Raw genomic sequence first — 19,159 nt, 5'->3', positions numbered from 1 at the left:
ACATAAGGTCTTGTCATTATCACAGTGCAATTGGGCACTGTGCTTCCAACGTTACAACAGTGATTACACTTTGAAAGGACTTGGCTGCAAAACGGTTTGGAAAGTGGCTCTATAATTGCAAATCTTTCTTTTTTCCTCCATCTATTTCTTACATTAGACATTAATAAGCTGTGACTCCGGATTGATAATCCCGCAGGGACTCACATTTTTAATTATTCATTATGACACAGATAGAGGCCATTTAGCCCATCAAGTCAATTCTGGCTTTCTGACCAGTCCCACCAATCCCATTCCTTCACTTATATCCCATTAACCTATCCTCTCTCAGATGCCCATTAATTCCCCTCTCTTCTACCAAGCAACTACACAAGGGGTAGGTTACATTAGCCAATTAAGCTAGCAACCAGCATGTTTCAAGGATGTGAGAAGAAAGTGGAGCACCCAGAAGAAGCCCATCCAGTCACAGAAAGAAGGTGCAAACTACACACAGACTGCACCAGAGATCGGGATGAAATCCAGGTTTGCTGGAGCTGTGAGGCAGCAGCACTGCCTGCTGTACCACCTGATGCAGTGACTTCATGAGAAAGGAGTGACAGGAGAGGAAAACTACTGGGAAGAAGATGTAAAAGGATAAAGAAACACCGGTTACAAATGCAGCTATAATTTTTTTTAATATCACTTACTTCAGTCCGATCTGGATTTGAGCTGCTTCTAATGTGGAAGCTTCATCTTCATCATAAATAACATCTTCCGTTTCACTTGGCCTAACAGAAGAGTAGTAATGTTTAAGCTAATAGCAATTATAAACTAAACAAGATGAGAGTGAGACTTGGGAACAGTAAAACCAACTATAAATGACATGATAAATTTACCCAGACAATATATCACAACTGTGTGTAAGTTGCACTCTGGGATTTAAAAAGCACTCATGAATTTTAGCTAGTACAATGCTGGAAATACTCAGCTGGTCAGTTAGTTCTGATAATAGCTCATCAGCTTTAAAGATTAACTCTACTTCTTTCTCCACAGATGCTACCTAACCCACTGAGCATTTCCTCATGTTCTGATCTTAAAGTGAACCAAAGTAAGCCCTTTGTCCTTTAACGTGCAAGGCAGAAATGTGTTGATGTGATGGTCTGTAGGCAGACAATGCCACGTATTAACAGTAGAACGAAACTGGAAAGAAAGCTGGCACCTATGTGACACCAGTCTCACATCGATGTGGTTGACTCTTAAACGGCCCTCTCAAGAGGCGTAGCAACCACTCAGCTGTATCAGTTCAAGAAGGCAACAATAACAACTTCCAACTGCACGGCATCTTTAACTAGACACTGCAAGCGTTAAGAGATGTGGTGGTGAGCTAAAGCTGGGTGTCATCAGTGTGCATATGGACCCTGAGGCCTTTTCAGATGATGTAACTGAGAGTCAGCAAGTGGATGTGAAAAAGGAACCAAAACAGATCATGGGTGACTCTGCACCATAGCATCACAGAAGCAGGAGGAGAGTATACAAAGTTCTACCCAGCTGGGCAATGGCAAAGAGACAATGGAGAATGATCGTATGGTCAACTGTGTTGAAGAACAAGAAGGCTGAGGAGGGATGGGTTATCATAGGCAGGTTCACATGAATCCTTTTGGTTCTGTAAGAGATGAAAAACACAATGATGCTGCAGGAACTCAGCAGGCCAGGCAGCATCCGTGGAGAAAAGCAAGCGGTCAATGTTTCGGGTCAGGATCCTTCTTCAGGACTGAAGATAGGAAAAGGGGAAGCCCAATATATAGGAGGGAAAAGCAAAGCAGTGATAGGTGGACAAAGGAGGGGAGGCAGGGTGGGCACAGGGTGGTGATAGGTAGATGCAGGTGAGACACTGTGATAGGCAGGTGCGGGGGAGGAGGGGAGAGCAGATCCACCAGGGGATGGGTCAAAGGTAAGAAAAGAGAGGGAAAAAAAGGCTGGGAAAGGGAAGAAGAGAAGGGGGGGGGGGAGGTTTGTGGGGAAAGGGGGTAGGGATTACCTAATGTGGGAGAATTCAATATTCATGCCATTAGGCTGCAAGGTTCCAAGATGAAAAGTGAGGTGCTGTTCTTCCAGTTTGTGCTTGGAATTCTCCTGGCAGTGGAGGAGGCCGAGGACTGTCATATCAGTGACAGTGTGGGAGGGAGAGTTGAAACAGTTGGCAATGGGAAGATGCAGGTCACAGTTACGGACAGAACGCAGGTGCTCTGTGAAATGGTCACCTAGTCTGCATTTGGTCTCACCAATGTAGAAGAGGCCGCACGAGAAGTTGGAACCTGAACAACAATAGAGTCGTACAGCAGGGAAACAGGCCATTCAGTCCAACTAGTCCATGCTGACCAAGATGCCCATCCAAGCTAGTCCCATTTGCCCTTGTTTGACCCATATTCCTATAAACTTTTCCTATCCATGTACCTGTCCAAATATCTTTTAAATGTTGTTATTGTACCTGTCTCAACCACAGGCAGCTCGTTCCATGTACCACCCTCTGTGTGAAAAAGTTGCCCCTCAGGTTCCTATTAAATCTTTCCCCTCTCACCTTAAACCTATGTCCTCTAGTTCTTGATTCCCCAACCCTGGGAAAAAAGACCTTGCACATTCACCCTATCTATGCCCCTCATTATTTTATACACCTCTACAAGATAACCCCTCAGTCTACTACACTCCAAGGAATAAAGTCCTAGCCTGCCCAACCTCTCCCCATAGCTCAGTCCCTCGAGTCTTGGTAATATCCTTGTAAATCTTCTCTGCACTCTCTCCCACTTAATGGCACCTTTCCTATAGCAGAGTGACCAAAACTGAACACAATACTCCAAGTGCGGCCTCCCCAATGTCTTGTACAACTGCAATATAACATCCCAACTTCTATACTCAGTCTCCAGACTGATGAAGGCCAGCGTGCCAAAAGCCTTCTTCACCACCCTGTCTACTTGTGATGCCAACTCAGGGAATAATTGGTAAATGTAAAATAGCACACCCAGTGCATTAAAGATTTATCCCAAAGGAATTTCAACTCCCAATATATAACCAAAAAATTATTAATACTTAGAATCAGAGATACATAGAAATGTGACACAGAAGGAGGCCATCTGGTCCATTGAGACTTTGCTGCCTCCTAGTAGAGCAACGCCATTAGTAATTTTCCCAACTCATTCCCCAGAGACCTGCAAATTATTCTCACTCAAGAGCCAATCCAATACCCTTTTGAAAACCCTCTCTGATGCTGTTTCACCACCCCTAAGGCTAGCAAGTTCCAGATCATATCTACTCTCTGCATTAAATGTCTTTTTTCCCTTCTTCCTTGTATCTTTTGCACAAAATTTTACAACTATGTCCTTGCTCCTTGAACCACCTGCCAATGGAAACAGCTTCCAACCACTCACCCTATCTAAGCCCTTCATGATCATGATGTGTGTGAACCACAGTGAAGTATATGGCAAAGCATACATACCGTTTGACAGAGGCCTCATAAACCCCACTGTCTCCAGCAACAGATTCATCAGAGACAGCAGCTGAAACACATGCCACTTTTTCTTCGAGTAGATGTGCCCCTGCTCCTCGTTGTAAATCAACACCTGCATACAGAAAACACAGTTCTCATCAGCCTTTTTGGACCTTCTACCAAATTTCCATATTCCCTTATGAGATAAGAAGTGGCCAGTCAGCCCACTGAGTCTATGCTGGCTCACTAAAAAATCCCATCCCTCCACTAATTTTCCCTGTCATCCTATTCCCATTAACCTCCCCCAGATCTTAGGGGGTAATTTAAAGTAACCAATTAATCTACTGACCTGCATGTCTTTGGTGTATGGGAAGGAAACCAGAGCACCTGAAGGAAATCCACATAGTCACAGGGAGAACGTGCAAACTCTTCAGAGGCAGCACCAGAGGTCAGGATTGAACCAGCGTAGCTGGAGTTGTGAGGCAGCAGCTCCTACCATCTGCACCTACAGTTGGAAATTTTAAGGTCTTCATCATGACTTCTGCCTAATCCCATCTAATTTGCATGGCGACTCTTTGCAAGCTGCTCTCTGCAGATCTACTCATTACGTCTATTATAATTGTTCTACTCTTTTAAATCTAAATTCTATGATTCTAAGAATTACTAACACTATATTCTGCATTCTGTTATTGCTTTTCCCTTGTACTACCTCAATGCACTGATGTGGGGAAATGGTCTGTATGGATGGCTTGCAAAACAAAGTTTTTCACTGTACATCGGTACATGTGACAATAATAAACCAATTTACCAATTTAATTTTGTTTTCGTTCTCTAGAGAAAATGATGACTTGGAGTATTGCTTTATAAGAACTGTATGCCCTCTGGTACTCCAGAAGTATGGGAGCATAGTGGTTAAGTTACCTGTATCCAGAGACCTGAACTGTTGACCTGGAAACACGAGATTGCAGCCATCACAGCAGCAATGGAACTCACAGTCAAGTAATTAAAAAAATTTGGAATGAAAAGCTAGTTTCAGTCACAATGACCGTGAAATTACTGGATTGCTGTAACAACCTATCTAGTTCACTGATCGCTACATTTAGAGTCATGGGAATTATATTATACTGGTAGGGAGTTCAATTTTGGAATCGGCCACCTGTCTTTTTCTCTTAAATGGAGGCATGATTCAGAACAGTTGCTTGGACAAAAACAGAAATCAAATAACAAAGATATTTCTTGTTGACACAACACACTTTTGCAATATCCATGCGATAATGAAAGGGATCTTTTGAAGCATGCTGTCTTCAGCACACAAGCTTGTGTGTTTAAGCAAATGCAACAATATTAAAGTGAGTCAAAGAAGCAGGTGAAGGGTATTTTTACCCCCAAATGGTTCCCTGGGCAAGATAAAAGGCATAACATCTGTACCACTCTTTAAGTAGTTTTATATAGAGTTTAGTGGCGAATAGTAATTGGGAGCAGGGCTTTGCCAAAGTCAATTAAGGGCAACATTTCACTATAAATGAGCTAACACCTTCCCTAAAATAAAAACATGAAATGCTGGAAACACTCAGCAGGTCAGGCAGCATCTGTGGAAACATTTCAATTTAATCATCTTTTTCATGACGTTTCATCTTCTCAGTATTTTCTGTTCTTATTGGTGACTTCAAACATTCCACGTTGAAGATCTTCATCACGTTTATTAAAATTATTTACGTTTGCTTTAATATATTTAGTTAGTCACAAGATTCTATGTGTTTCACCATTTTTTTATATGTGTTAATTTAAAAATTATTTTTTTGTTTATTTCATTTTAATCGTTTTTTTAATGTTTCTGAATGTCAAGAGAATTAAGAAGCATTGAAAGTTGACAGATTTTACAGAGGCAAACCTGGGAGTCTTTAAAGCCAGGGCCATGGCTTTCTCACTGGCCAAAGGTTTGTAGAGCAGTTTAGTGGGTTTGTTCTGAGCCCCGTGTCACTCAATTACATTGTTTGGATCCAGGCCACTCTCAGCCAGCCTTCGAGATCTGGAGCAGGTATGGTTGGGGCACTGGGGAAGGTCAGCAGGGTGTGTAGGCAGCATGCATTAAGTCCATATCCTCTGGTTACTAACTCACCTAATGCACACCAGTGCAATTATGGGAGCTGGAAAATAGTGTCAGACATCAAAGTGCTGGTCAATGGGTTCTAATAAAGGCTATTTCTATCACATGCTAACTTCTCTACTTACAAAGACAGATTTGGCTTTATTTCAGATTTCACACATTTGTGGTCCTTTCCCTTCTCTTTAATTCCCCTGCTTAACTTCTGTTCCACCAGTGGAAATGAATTGTCATAATCTGACATTGATCCCACTGAGGATGGGAAATATAGTCACTTAGACCGGATCTCTAATGCTTCGGCAGATCTTACACTGAAGTTATAGCCGGAGATTAGAAATGGCCCAATAAAATTCCCCTCCATTGCCTATGTTCCTGCTCCATGATGGTTTTTGGCCACTTTGATTACCAATTTGGTTTTCCACGACAACATTTTCTTATCCATTTCTTTGTTCATTTCTATTTCAATATCTCAACATGCAGATGTGTTGGAAGCTGTGGGGCTTAAGTCCCATCTTGGAAGCTGAGCTCATAATCCAGCCTGGTGCTCCAGTGCAGTGGCTCTCTTGTGATCCCCTTTCTGCCTCTTCAGGTGGTCATTAATGAACTCATGTTATGGCTGTAGTTCCTTGCTGTGTTTAAAAAGACCGCAGTATTTGCCCACAAAATAACCATTGCTGAATTACCAAGTGGTGCACAGTATGTGTAAAGCAATATAAATGCAAATGCTTTCTTCCTTTCAATTCATTTTCTGATTTTTCTTTCAGACATTTATACCTTTATTGCCTATTTCTTTCATTTTCTAGATTTCATATTTATTACATACTTCTATTTTTATCAAAGGATAATTAAAAGATCCAATGACAGATTTTCCATTTTGGTTTCTCTGAAGTACTTAGCTCTCCTTAGAAAGAGGTTGTGCACAACAGCAACATTACAGAGAATATACACACAGTCTGTCCGGTCATTTATGTCAACTGTCACAGGCAATAGCATCTACAGTAGTCTACAAGAACAGATGAGCCTGACCTGAATGAGATCTCTAGATATAGATGGTTGTAGAGTTCATCCACTCTTTGGCAGGGTGTCTACGCACCTTCCTGATGCAGGGTCTTGACCTGAAATGTTGACCATCCATTTCCCTCCACAGATGCTGCTTGGCCTAGAGTTCCTCCAGCAGTTTGTTTTTTGCTCACATTTTTTTCTTACCATCATCTGTGCTGATGGTAAGTAGTGCAGGGTGGTAGGGTGGAGCAGAGACACTGATTTAATCATCGATGACCCAACTATGAAACAGCCCCTACGGAACTACATGGTAGAAGACAACTGATCAAGAGAAGCCTACCTGAAGACCCGATTACCGAGACAAATATGGGAAGATTAACTTTGTTTCTGTCCATGCTGGCAACAACCAAAAGATGGCACCACAATCTCATTTTCACTACTGAATAAATAGAATGTATGAAATGGTAGGAAACAAAATCACCCTTTTTCAACTGATTCATAACGCGAAGGTACAAATTTTAATAAAACTAAGCAGGACTCACTCTTAAAAACATTTTTTGCCACATTAATCGCTGAGAAGGTTGTCTTTCTAGAAATGAATGAAATGAAAAAGCTCAGTAGAAGACCAGCTAATTTGTACTAAACTGAGCAGCTAATTTCTCTTCCTGCCCAATTGACTTGTTAAAGGTCTCTCTCTCCTCATACACCATCTCCCCCCATATCCATACTGACATCCTCCTTAAAATAATCCCTTTGTCGCAGTAAACTATCTCACCAACTCCAACCTCTCTTTTCATCCCCAAACTCTTTGAAAGATCTATCATCTCCAACAACCCTGTTACATGCGGCTTCATGTTTGAATCCCTCCAACTGGGCACTGTAAAAACAGCCCTAACCAAAGTTGCATCAGTAGTGGTGCTGAACTACTTCTCCAACATCCAGTCTTGGACTAAATCTGATTTGCTCCACATAAACATTCAAAAGGCCGAAGTATTTAATCTGTCCCTTGCCATAAACTTAGCACCCTCACGACCATTTCCATTCCCCTTCCCTGGCTTCGGCTTACCCTAAACCAAACTGTTTGCAAACCTACTATCTTTTTTTATTATTATTCCAAAATAAACTTCATTCATCATAAAAAAAACAAACTATATACAACAATAAGACAGTGCAAACCTTTACATTCCTGCACAGATCAATCATCAGTGTTACCTTTTTATATATAAAAAGCAACCACAGCACCGATGCCACTCGTGTGGCTCCCTAGGGTGCTACCCCAATCCGATATTTACAATATTTAAGGGGCTTCCTCACCTGACCCCACCCCTCCCTCTCCTGTGGCAGAAGAACCCTAAACTGCAGTCCTTCCCCACCAAGCCCTTGCGTTGGCTGCACCTGGCTTCAGTGCGTCCTTCAGCATGTACTCCTGCAGCCTGGAATGTGCCAGTCCGCAGCATTCCCCTACGGACCTACTATCACATTATCTGAGCCTCCACTCATCACATTAACATATTCTGGCTTTCCCTTACTTCAACCCATCTACTGAATTCCTTAACATGTTTTGATCATCTTGACTTGCACAATGCTCTGTTCAGGTTATTGTTATCCCCAAAACTCAAGTTTTCAATTACATTACACGCAGTGGTTTACAAACAGTCCTTGAATATTCAACAAGGACTGTTTGTCTGCCAACCATGTTAATTTGTTTCCCTTCATGCACATTCTCATGGCATTGGTTTTTAAAAGTTCAAAGTGACTTTGGCAATGAATATTTTCATTAATTTCAGATGACTAACATTCTCAGAATAACATGGAGCTATTCATCTATAAAACTACATTATCTGGCTCATCTCATTCCTTGCATTAAATCGGCAGCCTGTGCAGCTGCAGTTGAGGACACATATATGACATGGTGTGGCTATGCTACGTGGCAAATGATAAAAAAAACCTGGACATATGTAGCTGTCAGGTTCTCAACGTTACACATTTCCATTGTTTTTATTTTCTGCCAGTGTTGCATTGACCTAGCCTCCTTCCTTGTCCCTCTCAAGTAGTCCCATAGGGTTTGAGGATGACTTACTTCCATGCTGGTTCTCTGGCTCTGACGCAGCTAACGAGGCCAAGGTGGGACCCGTTGACCCTGCCACAGGTGGGGCAGGAAGTAATTGTGTATTCCCAATGAAGAGACGTGAGGTTCTAAGCGCTATACTGACTGCTGTTTCTCTATTTTGAGAGGTCATTAGATGGAAATTCATTTTCAAGGAGCTATTGAAACATCTTTAACTTCTTTCCTCTGTCCTCCTGGTAAACACTGGTGGTGTTGGACCTTGGAGTGTTTGTTTTGGATGCTCAGAGTGGAGTGCTTATTTCAGAGTTGTAATGGGCCCACCCAAGGTTGCCTAATGAATAATTAGGCCCTTGACGCTGGCTTGGGAAAGGAAGCAAATGTCGGTTTAGAACCATAGAACAATACAGCACAATACAGGCCCTTCGGCCCACCATGTTGTGCTGCCCTTCAAACCACACCTAAGACTATCTAACCCCTTCCTCCCACATATCCCTCTATCTTAAATTCCTCCATATGCTTATCTAACAATCTCTTGAACTTGTCCAACGTATCAGCCTCCACCACCACCCCAGGCAGTGCATTCCATGCACCAACCACTCTCTGGGTGAAAAACCTCTCTCTGATATCTCCCTTGAACTTCTCACCCATTACCTTAAAGCCATGTCCTCTTGTTTTGAGCATTGGTGCCCTGGGAAAGAGGCGCTGGCTGTCCACTCTATCTATTCCTCTCAATATCTTGTATACCTCTATCAAGTCTCCCCTCATCCTCCTTCTGTCCAATGGTATGGTTTGGTAATGTTGCCATGGATTTGGAGGATTTTGCAGAGATTATGTTGGTGCTACCTCTCCAATGCCTGCTGTAATTAGTCCATGTTTTTCATGTGTGCAGAAAGGGATTACTTTTGCCCTGTAGACAGGAAACAACAAAGCCTCTGGAGCAGATGGTATCCCTGTGAGCATGGTGGTTTTGCTCTGAGGTAGGGTTTGTTGTGGATCTTAACCTCACTGATTACTGGTGACTTAACTTCAACAGTTATACAGCATGGAGTCAGGCCCTTCAGCCCAACTCGTCCATGCTGACCAAGATGTCAACCAGAGCTAGTCCCACTTGCCTGCATTTGGCCCATATCCCTCTGAACCTTTTCCATCCATGTACCTGCCCAAATGTCCTTTAAACAGTAAATATGAGATTAAAAGTATTCAAAGGTAGGCAATTTGAGAAGGATTCTCTACAATCCCTCTTTACTAACAGAACCAAAAGCTTTCAAAGAACAGAAAAGGCAGATTGATTCTGTATTTTTCTTGGAGTGGTGAAAGTTCTGTCCATTTCACCTCTCGATGGATGGGATCCATGCTGTCATTCAAGCAGCAGCTCTTTAGTCAATGGGAGGAGGCGGTGAAGAGGATGCTGGGTTGGTACATGCGGAAACAAGCATTTTGAAGAACTCCTCAACCGAGAATCGATCATTGATCCTTGACTTCATACCAAAGCACACTATTGAGTACAGTCTTGCTCTTACCCCAGACCGACAAGAGATTAAAAAGGCCATATGATGACTGAAAAACAACAAGGTCTCTGGAGCAGATGTTCTAAAATTGAGCAGAGAGGAACTTGGTCACAAATTCACCTCATTTCCCACATGTGGGAAATGACATACTTACTAAGGCACAGAAGGAGGCCTTTCAGCCCATAGGGTCTATGCTGGCCTCCAGCAGAGCAATCCCAATTTACCCATCAACTCCATTTTGAATCTATTGCCACTTATATCCAAGAGGGTTAATTTACAGCAGCCAACTAATCTATCAGCACACCTTGGTACATGGAAGAAAGGTAGAGCACCTGTGGAAACCCAGGGAGAACGTGGTAACTCCAGACACAGAGGTCAGGATTGAACCCAACTTCCTAAAGCCATGAGGCAGCAGCACGCACCTCTGTTCCACTGTGTCATTCATAAGGGACAGAAATGAGCCCTTCAGCCCACCATCTTAGTGCCGACCTTTTTGCCCATCCAAACTAATCCACATTGGGACCTTATCCTTCTACGCCTTACCTAGTTAAGTGCCTTTCTAATTGCCTCTAAAGAATAGACATTGTATCTGATTCCACCACATCCCCCTGTGTAAAAAAATACCCTGAAGATCCCCTTTAAATCTCCTACCTCTCATCTTAAAACAATGTCCTCTTGTTTTTGAGTCCTACCATGAGAAAAAGATTCTGTCATGTCTCTCATAATCTGATATACATCAATCAGGTCACCCCTCAGCCTCCTTCACTCGAGGAAAATAAAGCCAGCCTATCCAATCTCTCCCCGTAACTAAGGTCCTTCAATACAGGCAACATCTTGGTCAATTTCCTCTGCACTCTGTCCAGCACAACCACACCCCTCCTATAGTGTGGCGACATGAGCTTCACACAATACTCCAAGTGTGGCCTAACCAAACTTTCTTATCTGCAGTATCAGCCTGAGGCACAGAGCAAATGCTCATAGCACAGACCAGTTTGCTTTCAGTTCTTCTTTTAACTTACTTTTAGGACTGTTGACAGTTTTATAACTAATTCTAAAAAACATAAAAATGAAGACACTGGATAAAGTATACACTGTCCATGCACCAACTAAACACCACTGTGCAAGGCCTGCATTCAAATGCCAGAGAAGAAGGCGGCCTTGAATATTTTGCTCAAACAGTATCATTCCACATTTATGATGCCCTCGCCATTCCTTGGTTTCCCTTTCACTTATCTTATGGTCTCTGATCCAGCCAGAAGAGATCCATGAAGATGCAAGAGACTGTAGATGCTGGAATCTGGAGCAACGAACAAGATGCTGGAGGAACTCAGCAGGTCAGGTAGCTTCTGTGGAGGGCAATGGGCATTTGACATTTCGGGTTGAGACCCTTCATCTGAGCAGGTCTCGACCCGAAATGTCGACTGTTCATCTCCTAGTAACCCCAAAAGCTTTGATGTCAACCAATTCAGCAGTGATCAGGGATTGAACCAGTGACCTTCCTAATCTTTAGGGCTTAGGAACACATTGTGTGGTTTTTCACTAAGAGAATATCCAAGCCAATCACTGCACACAACACAAATGAGGGGACCTTCTCACCTGCAATGCCTTCATTCAGGGTAGAGTGGGGAACTGCTAGTTCATCACTGAGGCCTTTAGCCTCATTCAGGAAATGTCCAGCTCTGCTTCGAATCTCTGTCTCCATGCTCAGGTAAGGCACTCGAGTCCTGCTGGCCCGTTCAGGTTCCAGCAACATTTGGCTCTCACTGCTACCATACAGGCTGAGGCTGACGAAATCCTGGTGCAATTCGCAGTCTTCAAAGTCTGCCGCCAGAGGATGCAAAGGTGACTCTTGGGCTGAGGACAAAAACACCATGTCCGAGACCAGGGGCGAGCTGGGAGGAGACAGGGAAGAGAGCGAAGATCTGGAGGACAAGGACGTCACTGACTTTGAAGGCTCAACTAAAGATTTCATGGGATGTCCTGAAGCAGAGGAGTCAGTAGATTCTTCACAGCGCGGATCCTTGTGGGATTTCACCACCTCATTTTCGTGGATGGTGGTTATGGGCCCTGAGGGACTGTAAGTGACTTTATCTTGCACCATGAAGTCCAGCTTGTACTGGTACTCCAGGTCAGCTGCTTGGTCTGAGTGGCTGTAATAAAGCTCGGTGGAACTAAGGGAGTTGAGAGAACCCCTGCTGGACGTGTTTAGGGAGCCCCGGCTTGACGTGAGCGATCCCAAGCTGCTCCCAGACGACACAGACAGTGTGCTTGCTGAAAGGCTGGAAAGAGAAAAGCATCAAGTGAGAAAGGCGTTCATAAAATTGCTTTGACAAAATGGTAACCATGGCAACTCAGACTTAATAATGAGTTACTTATGAACAGTTCTGACTCAGTGCTGCTTCCTAATTCTCATCAATTTCCTGTCTACTGGAGAGGAAGGAGTTAATGCTCCCAGTACAATTTTATGTGTGTGTATGTGAGCACAAAATTGAACGAAAATATTTACTTCCAGATTTAATATTTTACAGTATATTGTAGGGAAAGGTAGGAGTAAATAATTAGAATCAGCTGGAAATGCTGATCAATGTAAACTTCTCCCATGGGTACAGCAGCTTGTTATTAATGCAGTGCAGATTTGCATTTAACTGTGAAAACTGTCCAGGCTCATAGAAACACAATTTCAGACCTCGGCATCAAATTTAAAGGATTTTGCCACAGATCACTGCTGAGGCATTCATCCTTGGTCAATAGATTAATGTAACTGAATTTCAGGCACTGAGTACAAATCACTAACCCAACTACATGTTGTAACTAGTGCTACCAGTCGGCCACATATCTCTCAGTCCAGAGTTGTTCAATTCAAGTTTTTTGATTAGTCTAACATTGTTTTTGCATTTGCTGTGTTACATGTTTGCATGTTGGTTATTTTGAAGTACTGGGCAATTTATTTTAAGCAGGCAAAAAAATAAAGTGAATTATAATCCAAAATACTAGATTAAAAAATGACTTGCAATTCCCATGAGACTATGCATAACTGGGAAAGTGACTATTTCCATGATACACAGGCATTTAAAGCCAGTGAATAATATTAAACTGTAAGAGGCATCCTATTGAATGGCTGAATTCTGTCCAATACACACACACACACGCACGCACGCACGCACGCACGCACGCACAATATTGTCCTAACGCTCTTGAATTTTTTGAGTTCAGTTGGAGACAACACTACCACTTAAGGAGACTCTTGGAACAAGAATCATAGAGTTATACAGCACGGAAACAGGCCCTTTAGCTCAACATTCATGTTCACCAAGGGCATTCCTGAGCTAGCCCATTTGCCTGAGTTTGGTCTATATCCCTCTAAATATTTCCTAGCCATGAACCTATCCAAATGTCTTTTAAATGTTCTAATTGTACAGGCCTCTACCACTTCCTCCAGCAGCTTGCTCCATATACCCACCATCCACTGTGAGAAGAACTTGCCCCTTAGATCCCCTTTAAATCTTTCCCCTTTCACCTTAAACCTATGCGCTCTAGTTTTAGTCTCCCCTACCGTGGGGATAAAAACCATGACCATACATCTCATCTATGCCCCTCATGATTTTATAAATCTATATAAGGCTTCCTTTGCTCTGAGGAAGTCCCAGCCTATCCAGTCTCTTCTTATAACTCAGGGCCTCCAGTTCTGGTAACATCCTTATGAATCTTTTCTGCACCCTCTCTGCATCCTTCCTTTCGTATGGCGACCAGAACTACACACAATATCCCAGGTGTGGTCTCACCAACGTCCTATACAGCTGTAACATGATGTCCCAACTCTTGTACTCAATTCTCCATCCAATGAAGACAAGCATGCCAAATACCTTCTGCACCACTTTGTCTACCTGTGTTGCCACTTTCAGGGAACTATGTACTCGTATCCCTAGGTTTCTCTATTCTACGACACTCCCCAAGGCCCTGCCAATTCAGAGTGTATGTCTTGCCCCGGTTTAACTTCCAAAATGCATCACTTCACATTTGCCTGAGTTAAATTCCATCTGCCATTCCTTTGCCCACCTTCACAGTTGATCTAAATCCTGTGGTAACCTTAGACAACCTTCACTGCGTGCGACACCACCAATTTTGGTGTTATCCACAAACTTACTAACCATTCTCAACTACGTTCTCATCCAAATTGTTAACACGTATGACAAACAACAGGGGGCCCGGCACCAATCCCTGTGGCACACCACTGGTCACAGGCCTCCAATCTGAAAATCAACCCTCCGCTACCACCCTCTGACTCATTCCACTGCCAATTTTGTATTTAATTGAATTGCTCACCCTTGATCCCATGTGATTTCACCTTCCAGACCAGTCTACCATGTGGGACCTGGTCAAAAGCTTTGCTAAAGTTGATGTAGACAATGTTTACCACTCTGCCCTCACCAATCCTCTTGGTCACCTCTTCAAAAAACTCAACTAAATTCGTGAGAGATGATATTCAATGCACAAAGCCATCCAGACTACAGACACAATTTGCATGCACAGACATGCTAAGAGACAGAACACTTCCTTGATTTGCTATTTGTGGTTAAGTTGGAATCAATGATTCAGTTTTATTGGAAATTACTCAAAATGTTGGGGGTTGGTAAGTCTTAGTGATGAGTGCATCACCAAATGCACAGAACTGCTCACTGTAAAGTCCTTTAGTCAAGTCTTGCTACATTTTGGAGATTGTTTCATTCTGCAGCAGACATGGGAATATCTATTTATTTTCTTAAACACAAAGGGGGGGAAACATCTTCATTTGTTACAGAAGCTCTTGCTTTCAATATTTTACTGTGAACCATAAGGAGGGATTGGAGTAGATAACTAATTATAATCTGCTGGAAATGCCAGTTGGTGTAAACTTTCTTCCGAGGATACAGCAGCATGTTATTAATGCAGTCCAGATTAGCATTTAAATTTGAAGTCTGTCCAGGCTCTTGGAAGCAGGATCAAACTGAAAAGATACAAACTATTCCTCGAGGACTGTATATTGCACATTCTGCAAAGCATCTGAAAGTCCCCAATTTATGGTGTGCACATGCACACACACACGCACACACACACACACGCATGCACACACATGCAAATGCATGCTCACATGCGCATGTACATGCACACACAACAAAAGAGAGAAAGGCATTGGAAAAAACAACACTGCTTGCCAAATTCCTTCTGCAATCTATTACCCTACCAGTGCGTAAACTGATATCTACAAGTGACCCCATATGAACAAACTTATCAAAGGTATCATAAACTTGTTTATGAACCAGTCCCAAGAATTATATTAATGCTCCGAATCCCCTCGGAAATGTCTACTTTTTTACTACATACGTATATTTTGCATCAGCTACCTGATGTTCCAACCAGATTATTCATCAGTTGCTGATGCATACTAGCTGCAAAAGTGCAGGTTCAAATTTTGCTGAATTAGCTATTATCATTCAGGTGGCATGACAGACACAGTGTCTCTAATGCAGGGAGGGAGAAAACTAGCTAGAGGTCCACTGTTTGGCAGGATAGCTACTGTGCATGTTCATTTGAATGGGGACAGGACAGAACTTGGTTACCTGCTGAGAAGTACTTATGATGATGCAAAGCCAAGTAGTACTAAAAAACTTATAAGATATTAAGGGAATGAAGGGATGTGGGGTTAAGGCAGGTAAGCAAGTACTGAGGTAAAAGATCAGCAACACTCTTATATGGGTGGCATGGTGGCGCAGATTGTAGAGCCGCTGCCTCACAGCACGACACCCAGGTTAATCCTAACCTCAAGTGCTGTCTGTGTGGAGTTTGTATGTTCTCCATGTGACTGCGTGGGTTTCTTTCAGGGTTCCCTTCAGGGTGTCCTTCAGGGTTTCGTCCATGTTCCAGAGACATGTGGGTTGGTAGGTTAATTGGACATTGTAAATTGTCCCCAATGTGCTGGTGAGTGACATAATCTGGGAAGGGAGAGTTGATAAGAATATGGGGAGAATAAACATTTGGAATAATGTAGGAGTTATTGTGTATGGGTGGTTGATGGTTGGTGCTGACTCAGTGGGCTGAAGGGCCTGCTTCTGTGCTGTCTCTTTCTAAGGTTACTGAATGGTGGAGCAGACACAAAGGTCTGAATGGCAAACATCTGTTTCTGCTTCTGATATTCTTTTGTAAGAAAGGTACTAGGACAGGAGTCAGCAAACACAAGAAAGGAGAAAGGGGGTGCACATTGTCAGTGAAGGAGAGAATGAAATAAAAATTGTGACAGTGATATTTATAGAATATTAAACCTAGAAATTTAAATAAAAAATTGCTTTTGTATTTCAGCCTGGGTTCTTGAGATTGTAATGATAGAGGGAAAGCTTTGCATTTATGTTGTGTCTTGCACAACCTCAGGATGTCCCAATATGCCTACAAGCAAATAAGTACTTTCTGAAATGTAGCTTCTATTGTAACATAGGAAGCACAGTAGCCTATATACCCACAGTTAGCTCCCCAAACAGTAACATAGTAATGGCATGCTTTAATGATGACAAGAGAGGCATGAATGTTGTTTGGGATAATTCCTGACAACTAATCTATTTTAAGGGAGAGCAGACGTGGCCATGATTTAAAATCTCATCCAACAGGTGGCATTTCCTGGCAGCACACCGCTCCCTCAGCATTGCATTGGGTTATCAGCTGATATTTTTGAGGCATATCTTTCTGACTCAGAGGGAAAGTGCCACTGACTGACTCACAACAGACTGCTCTGGCCCACAACTGCAAGGAACTATCCTGGCCATAAAAGAGAAGACATTATTTCTATTTAATTTCCATTTCATTTTAAACAGCAGTGGAGAGAGCTGGTTTTCCTGAAGCAGAACATAGGACAAATTTTTTGCCTTCTTCTAAAGACAGAGATCACTTGGTGACAAATTTCACAAAATTATAAAGCAGTATTTCAAGAAAATTTCTGCTTTCTTTGTGGAATATTTCCTGCTGTCTTGCATTACTTCTCTCAAAAATTTCCTTTACAACTTGACAAACTCTTCAGCCAATCAATCTAATATTGCATCCAATGAAAGAATACCTAAAAGCATGAGGTGTGGCATTAACTGATGCTGGAAGAAAAGCTCCACACTTAAACCTCACATGCCAACACCACACAAACTGAGCAGCTGCTGATTTTGCATTGGTGTTACCTCTGACTAAACCCTGACTTTCACTAGCATCAGCGCTGGCCAAGTTGGCTGAACTCACACCTCCTGAGTCAGAAGGTCCTGGATTCTGGTCCCACTCCAGATGTGAGTGCACATTTAAGGCTACCACTTCTGGGGAGTTCTGCACAGTCAGAGCATGCAGGGGTTTAAACCAGGCTCCATCATTCTGTCAGTTCAATGTAAAAGATCTGCTTTAATGATTTCACTTCATGTGTACTTCATGGGAGACCTGGCATTTTGGGACATGTGAGAGGCACATAACACAAACTCTAGTCTTTCTAGTGAATTGTATATAAACCAAGAACCAAAACAGATTCAAGTGCTGGCTTGCCTCAGCTGTACATTTTCTGTTACAACTCACCAACCGAGAGGATCACATATAGGATTGCAGAAAATGTGACTGCAACACTGCACAGAATGCTGTTTGAAAGTTGCCTAACATGTGTACTAAGGAATACAACATCCAAGCCCACCCACTGCGAGGCAGGACCACTGATCAAAACAAAATTTCAAAAACATATAAAGCCGCACATTTCTATCTGATTATTCAGTCCTGATCCATAAATAATTGTCATCAAAGGTTTGAGTTTTCCATGTACGTCATGTGAGCATGTACCTTTTGAGCTGTGAGTGTAGAAACATGGTTAATTGGGTTGCATCCTCAAGCTGCTGCACAAGACCCTTCCTCTTTTCTTGCAATTTTAGTCTGAAAATAATAGCATTAATAGATTACTGACAGTAAACTGGCATTGGCTCATCAGTGAGACACAGCAAACAAAATAAAAGCACAAAAGCAGCAGTGTAAAATTATAATCATAAAACAAAAACAAGGCTTTCCGAGCTGACTGGCTTTTGAATGTGAGATGCTCTAAAAGCAAAGGTCATTGAATAGCACAGCATAAGAGGAGACTATTCAGCTTATCAAGTCTGCACTGGCTGTTTGAAGAGAAGTCTGATTAATCCCATTCCCTCAGTCTTTCTCCATACTTCTCCATGCAATTTTGTCTTTCTTCAAGGACTGATCCATTTAGAAAGCTGCTGTTGCCCTACTAGGCAGTGCATTCTAGATCCTAATCACTCACAGCATCCTTGTGTGCCTTGGTTTTCTTGCCATCCACCTTAAGTATTTCATATTATTTCATATTTCTCACAACAAAGAAGGCTATTCAGCCCATTAGGTCTAGGGCAATCACCAGAGCGATCCAATTAATCCCCTTCTAATTCTTTTTTCCTTTAAATTTACTGAGTCACTAGAAAATTTATTTTTATATGTTACTGTGCAACATAAAACAAAAACAAATTAAAACTATGTCAGTGTATGAATTGGAATAACATCCAATCACCCAGAAAATCTGCCAGTCCGGCACCAGATTGTGCAAGGTCATCAGAGTTTCAGTGTAGTTCTCAACCATAAATGCATTGGAAACAGAGTTTCTCTACTCTGTCCAAAGGGCAAGATTTTAAACCCATTCACTGAATCTCCTGTCAGCCCCCTCTGCTCCATGGAGAACAATCCCAACTTCTTCCCTCTGTCCACCTTTAGCAATCTCTCATCCCTGCACCCATTGAAGGAAACCTGCACTGCACCCTCTCCATATCCCTTACACCTTTCTGGAAGTGTGGTGCCCAGTATTGGTCACCATATTCCAGGTGGAGGGCAAAAAGGGCAGGCATGGTAGTGTAAGAGCAGGCACGGTAGTGTAGTGGTTAGCATAACACTTTACAGCGCCAGCAAACCGTTTTCAATTCCTGCCACTGTCTGTAAGAGTTTGTACATTCTCCCCGTGTCTGTGTGGGTTTCCTCCAGGTGCT

At 42.5% G+C, this 19,159-nt stretch overlaps 1 protein-coding gene across 3 annotated transcripts in view; it reads right to left on the bottom strand.

Moving 5' to 3' along the window:
- LOC127572682 (protein WWC2-like) overlaps positions 1-19,159 on the bottom strand; it is a 217,135-nt gene that overhangs the window by 27,382 nt on the left and 170,594 nt on the right. For all 3 annotated transcript variants that reach the window (XM_052020193.1, XM_052020192.1, XM_052020194.1), the window contains 4 exons: positions 17,964-18,053; positions 11,736-12,418; positions 3,467-3,590; positions 684-764 (listed from right to left, as the gene is read on the bottom strand). In XM_052020193.1, coding sequence (XP_051876153.1) covers positions 684-764; positions 3,467-3,590; positions 11,736-12,418; positions 17,964-18,053 — 978 coding nt within the window. The remainder of the gene's footprint in view (positions 1-683; positions 765-3,466; positions 3,591-11,735; positions 12,419-17,963; positions 18,054-19,159) is intronic.

The sequence above is a fragment of the Pristis pectinata genome, chromosome 7 (assembly GCF_009764475.1).
Source record: "Pristis pectinata isolate sPriPec2 chromosome 7, sPriPec2.1.pri, whole genome shotgun sequence".
NCBI lineage: Eukaryota > Metazoa > Chordata > Chondrichthyes > Rhinopristiformes > Pristidae > Pristis > Pristis pectinata.
The sequence above is the reverse complement of the archived record's forward strand: the minus strand, read 5'-3'. Positions and strand labels throughout refer to the sequence as shown.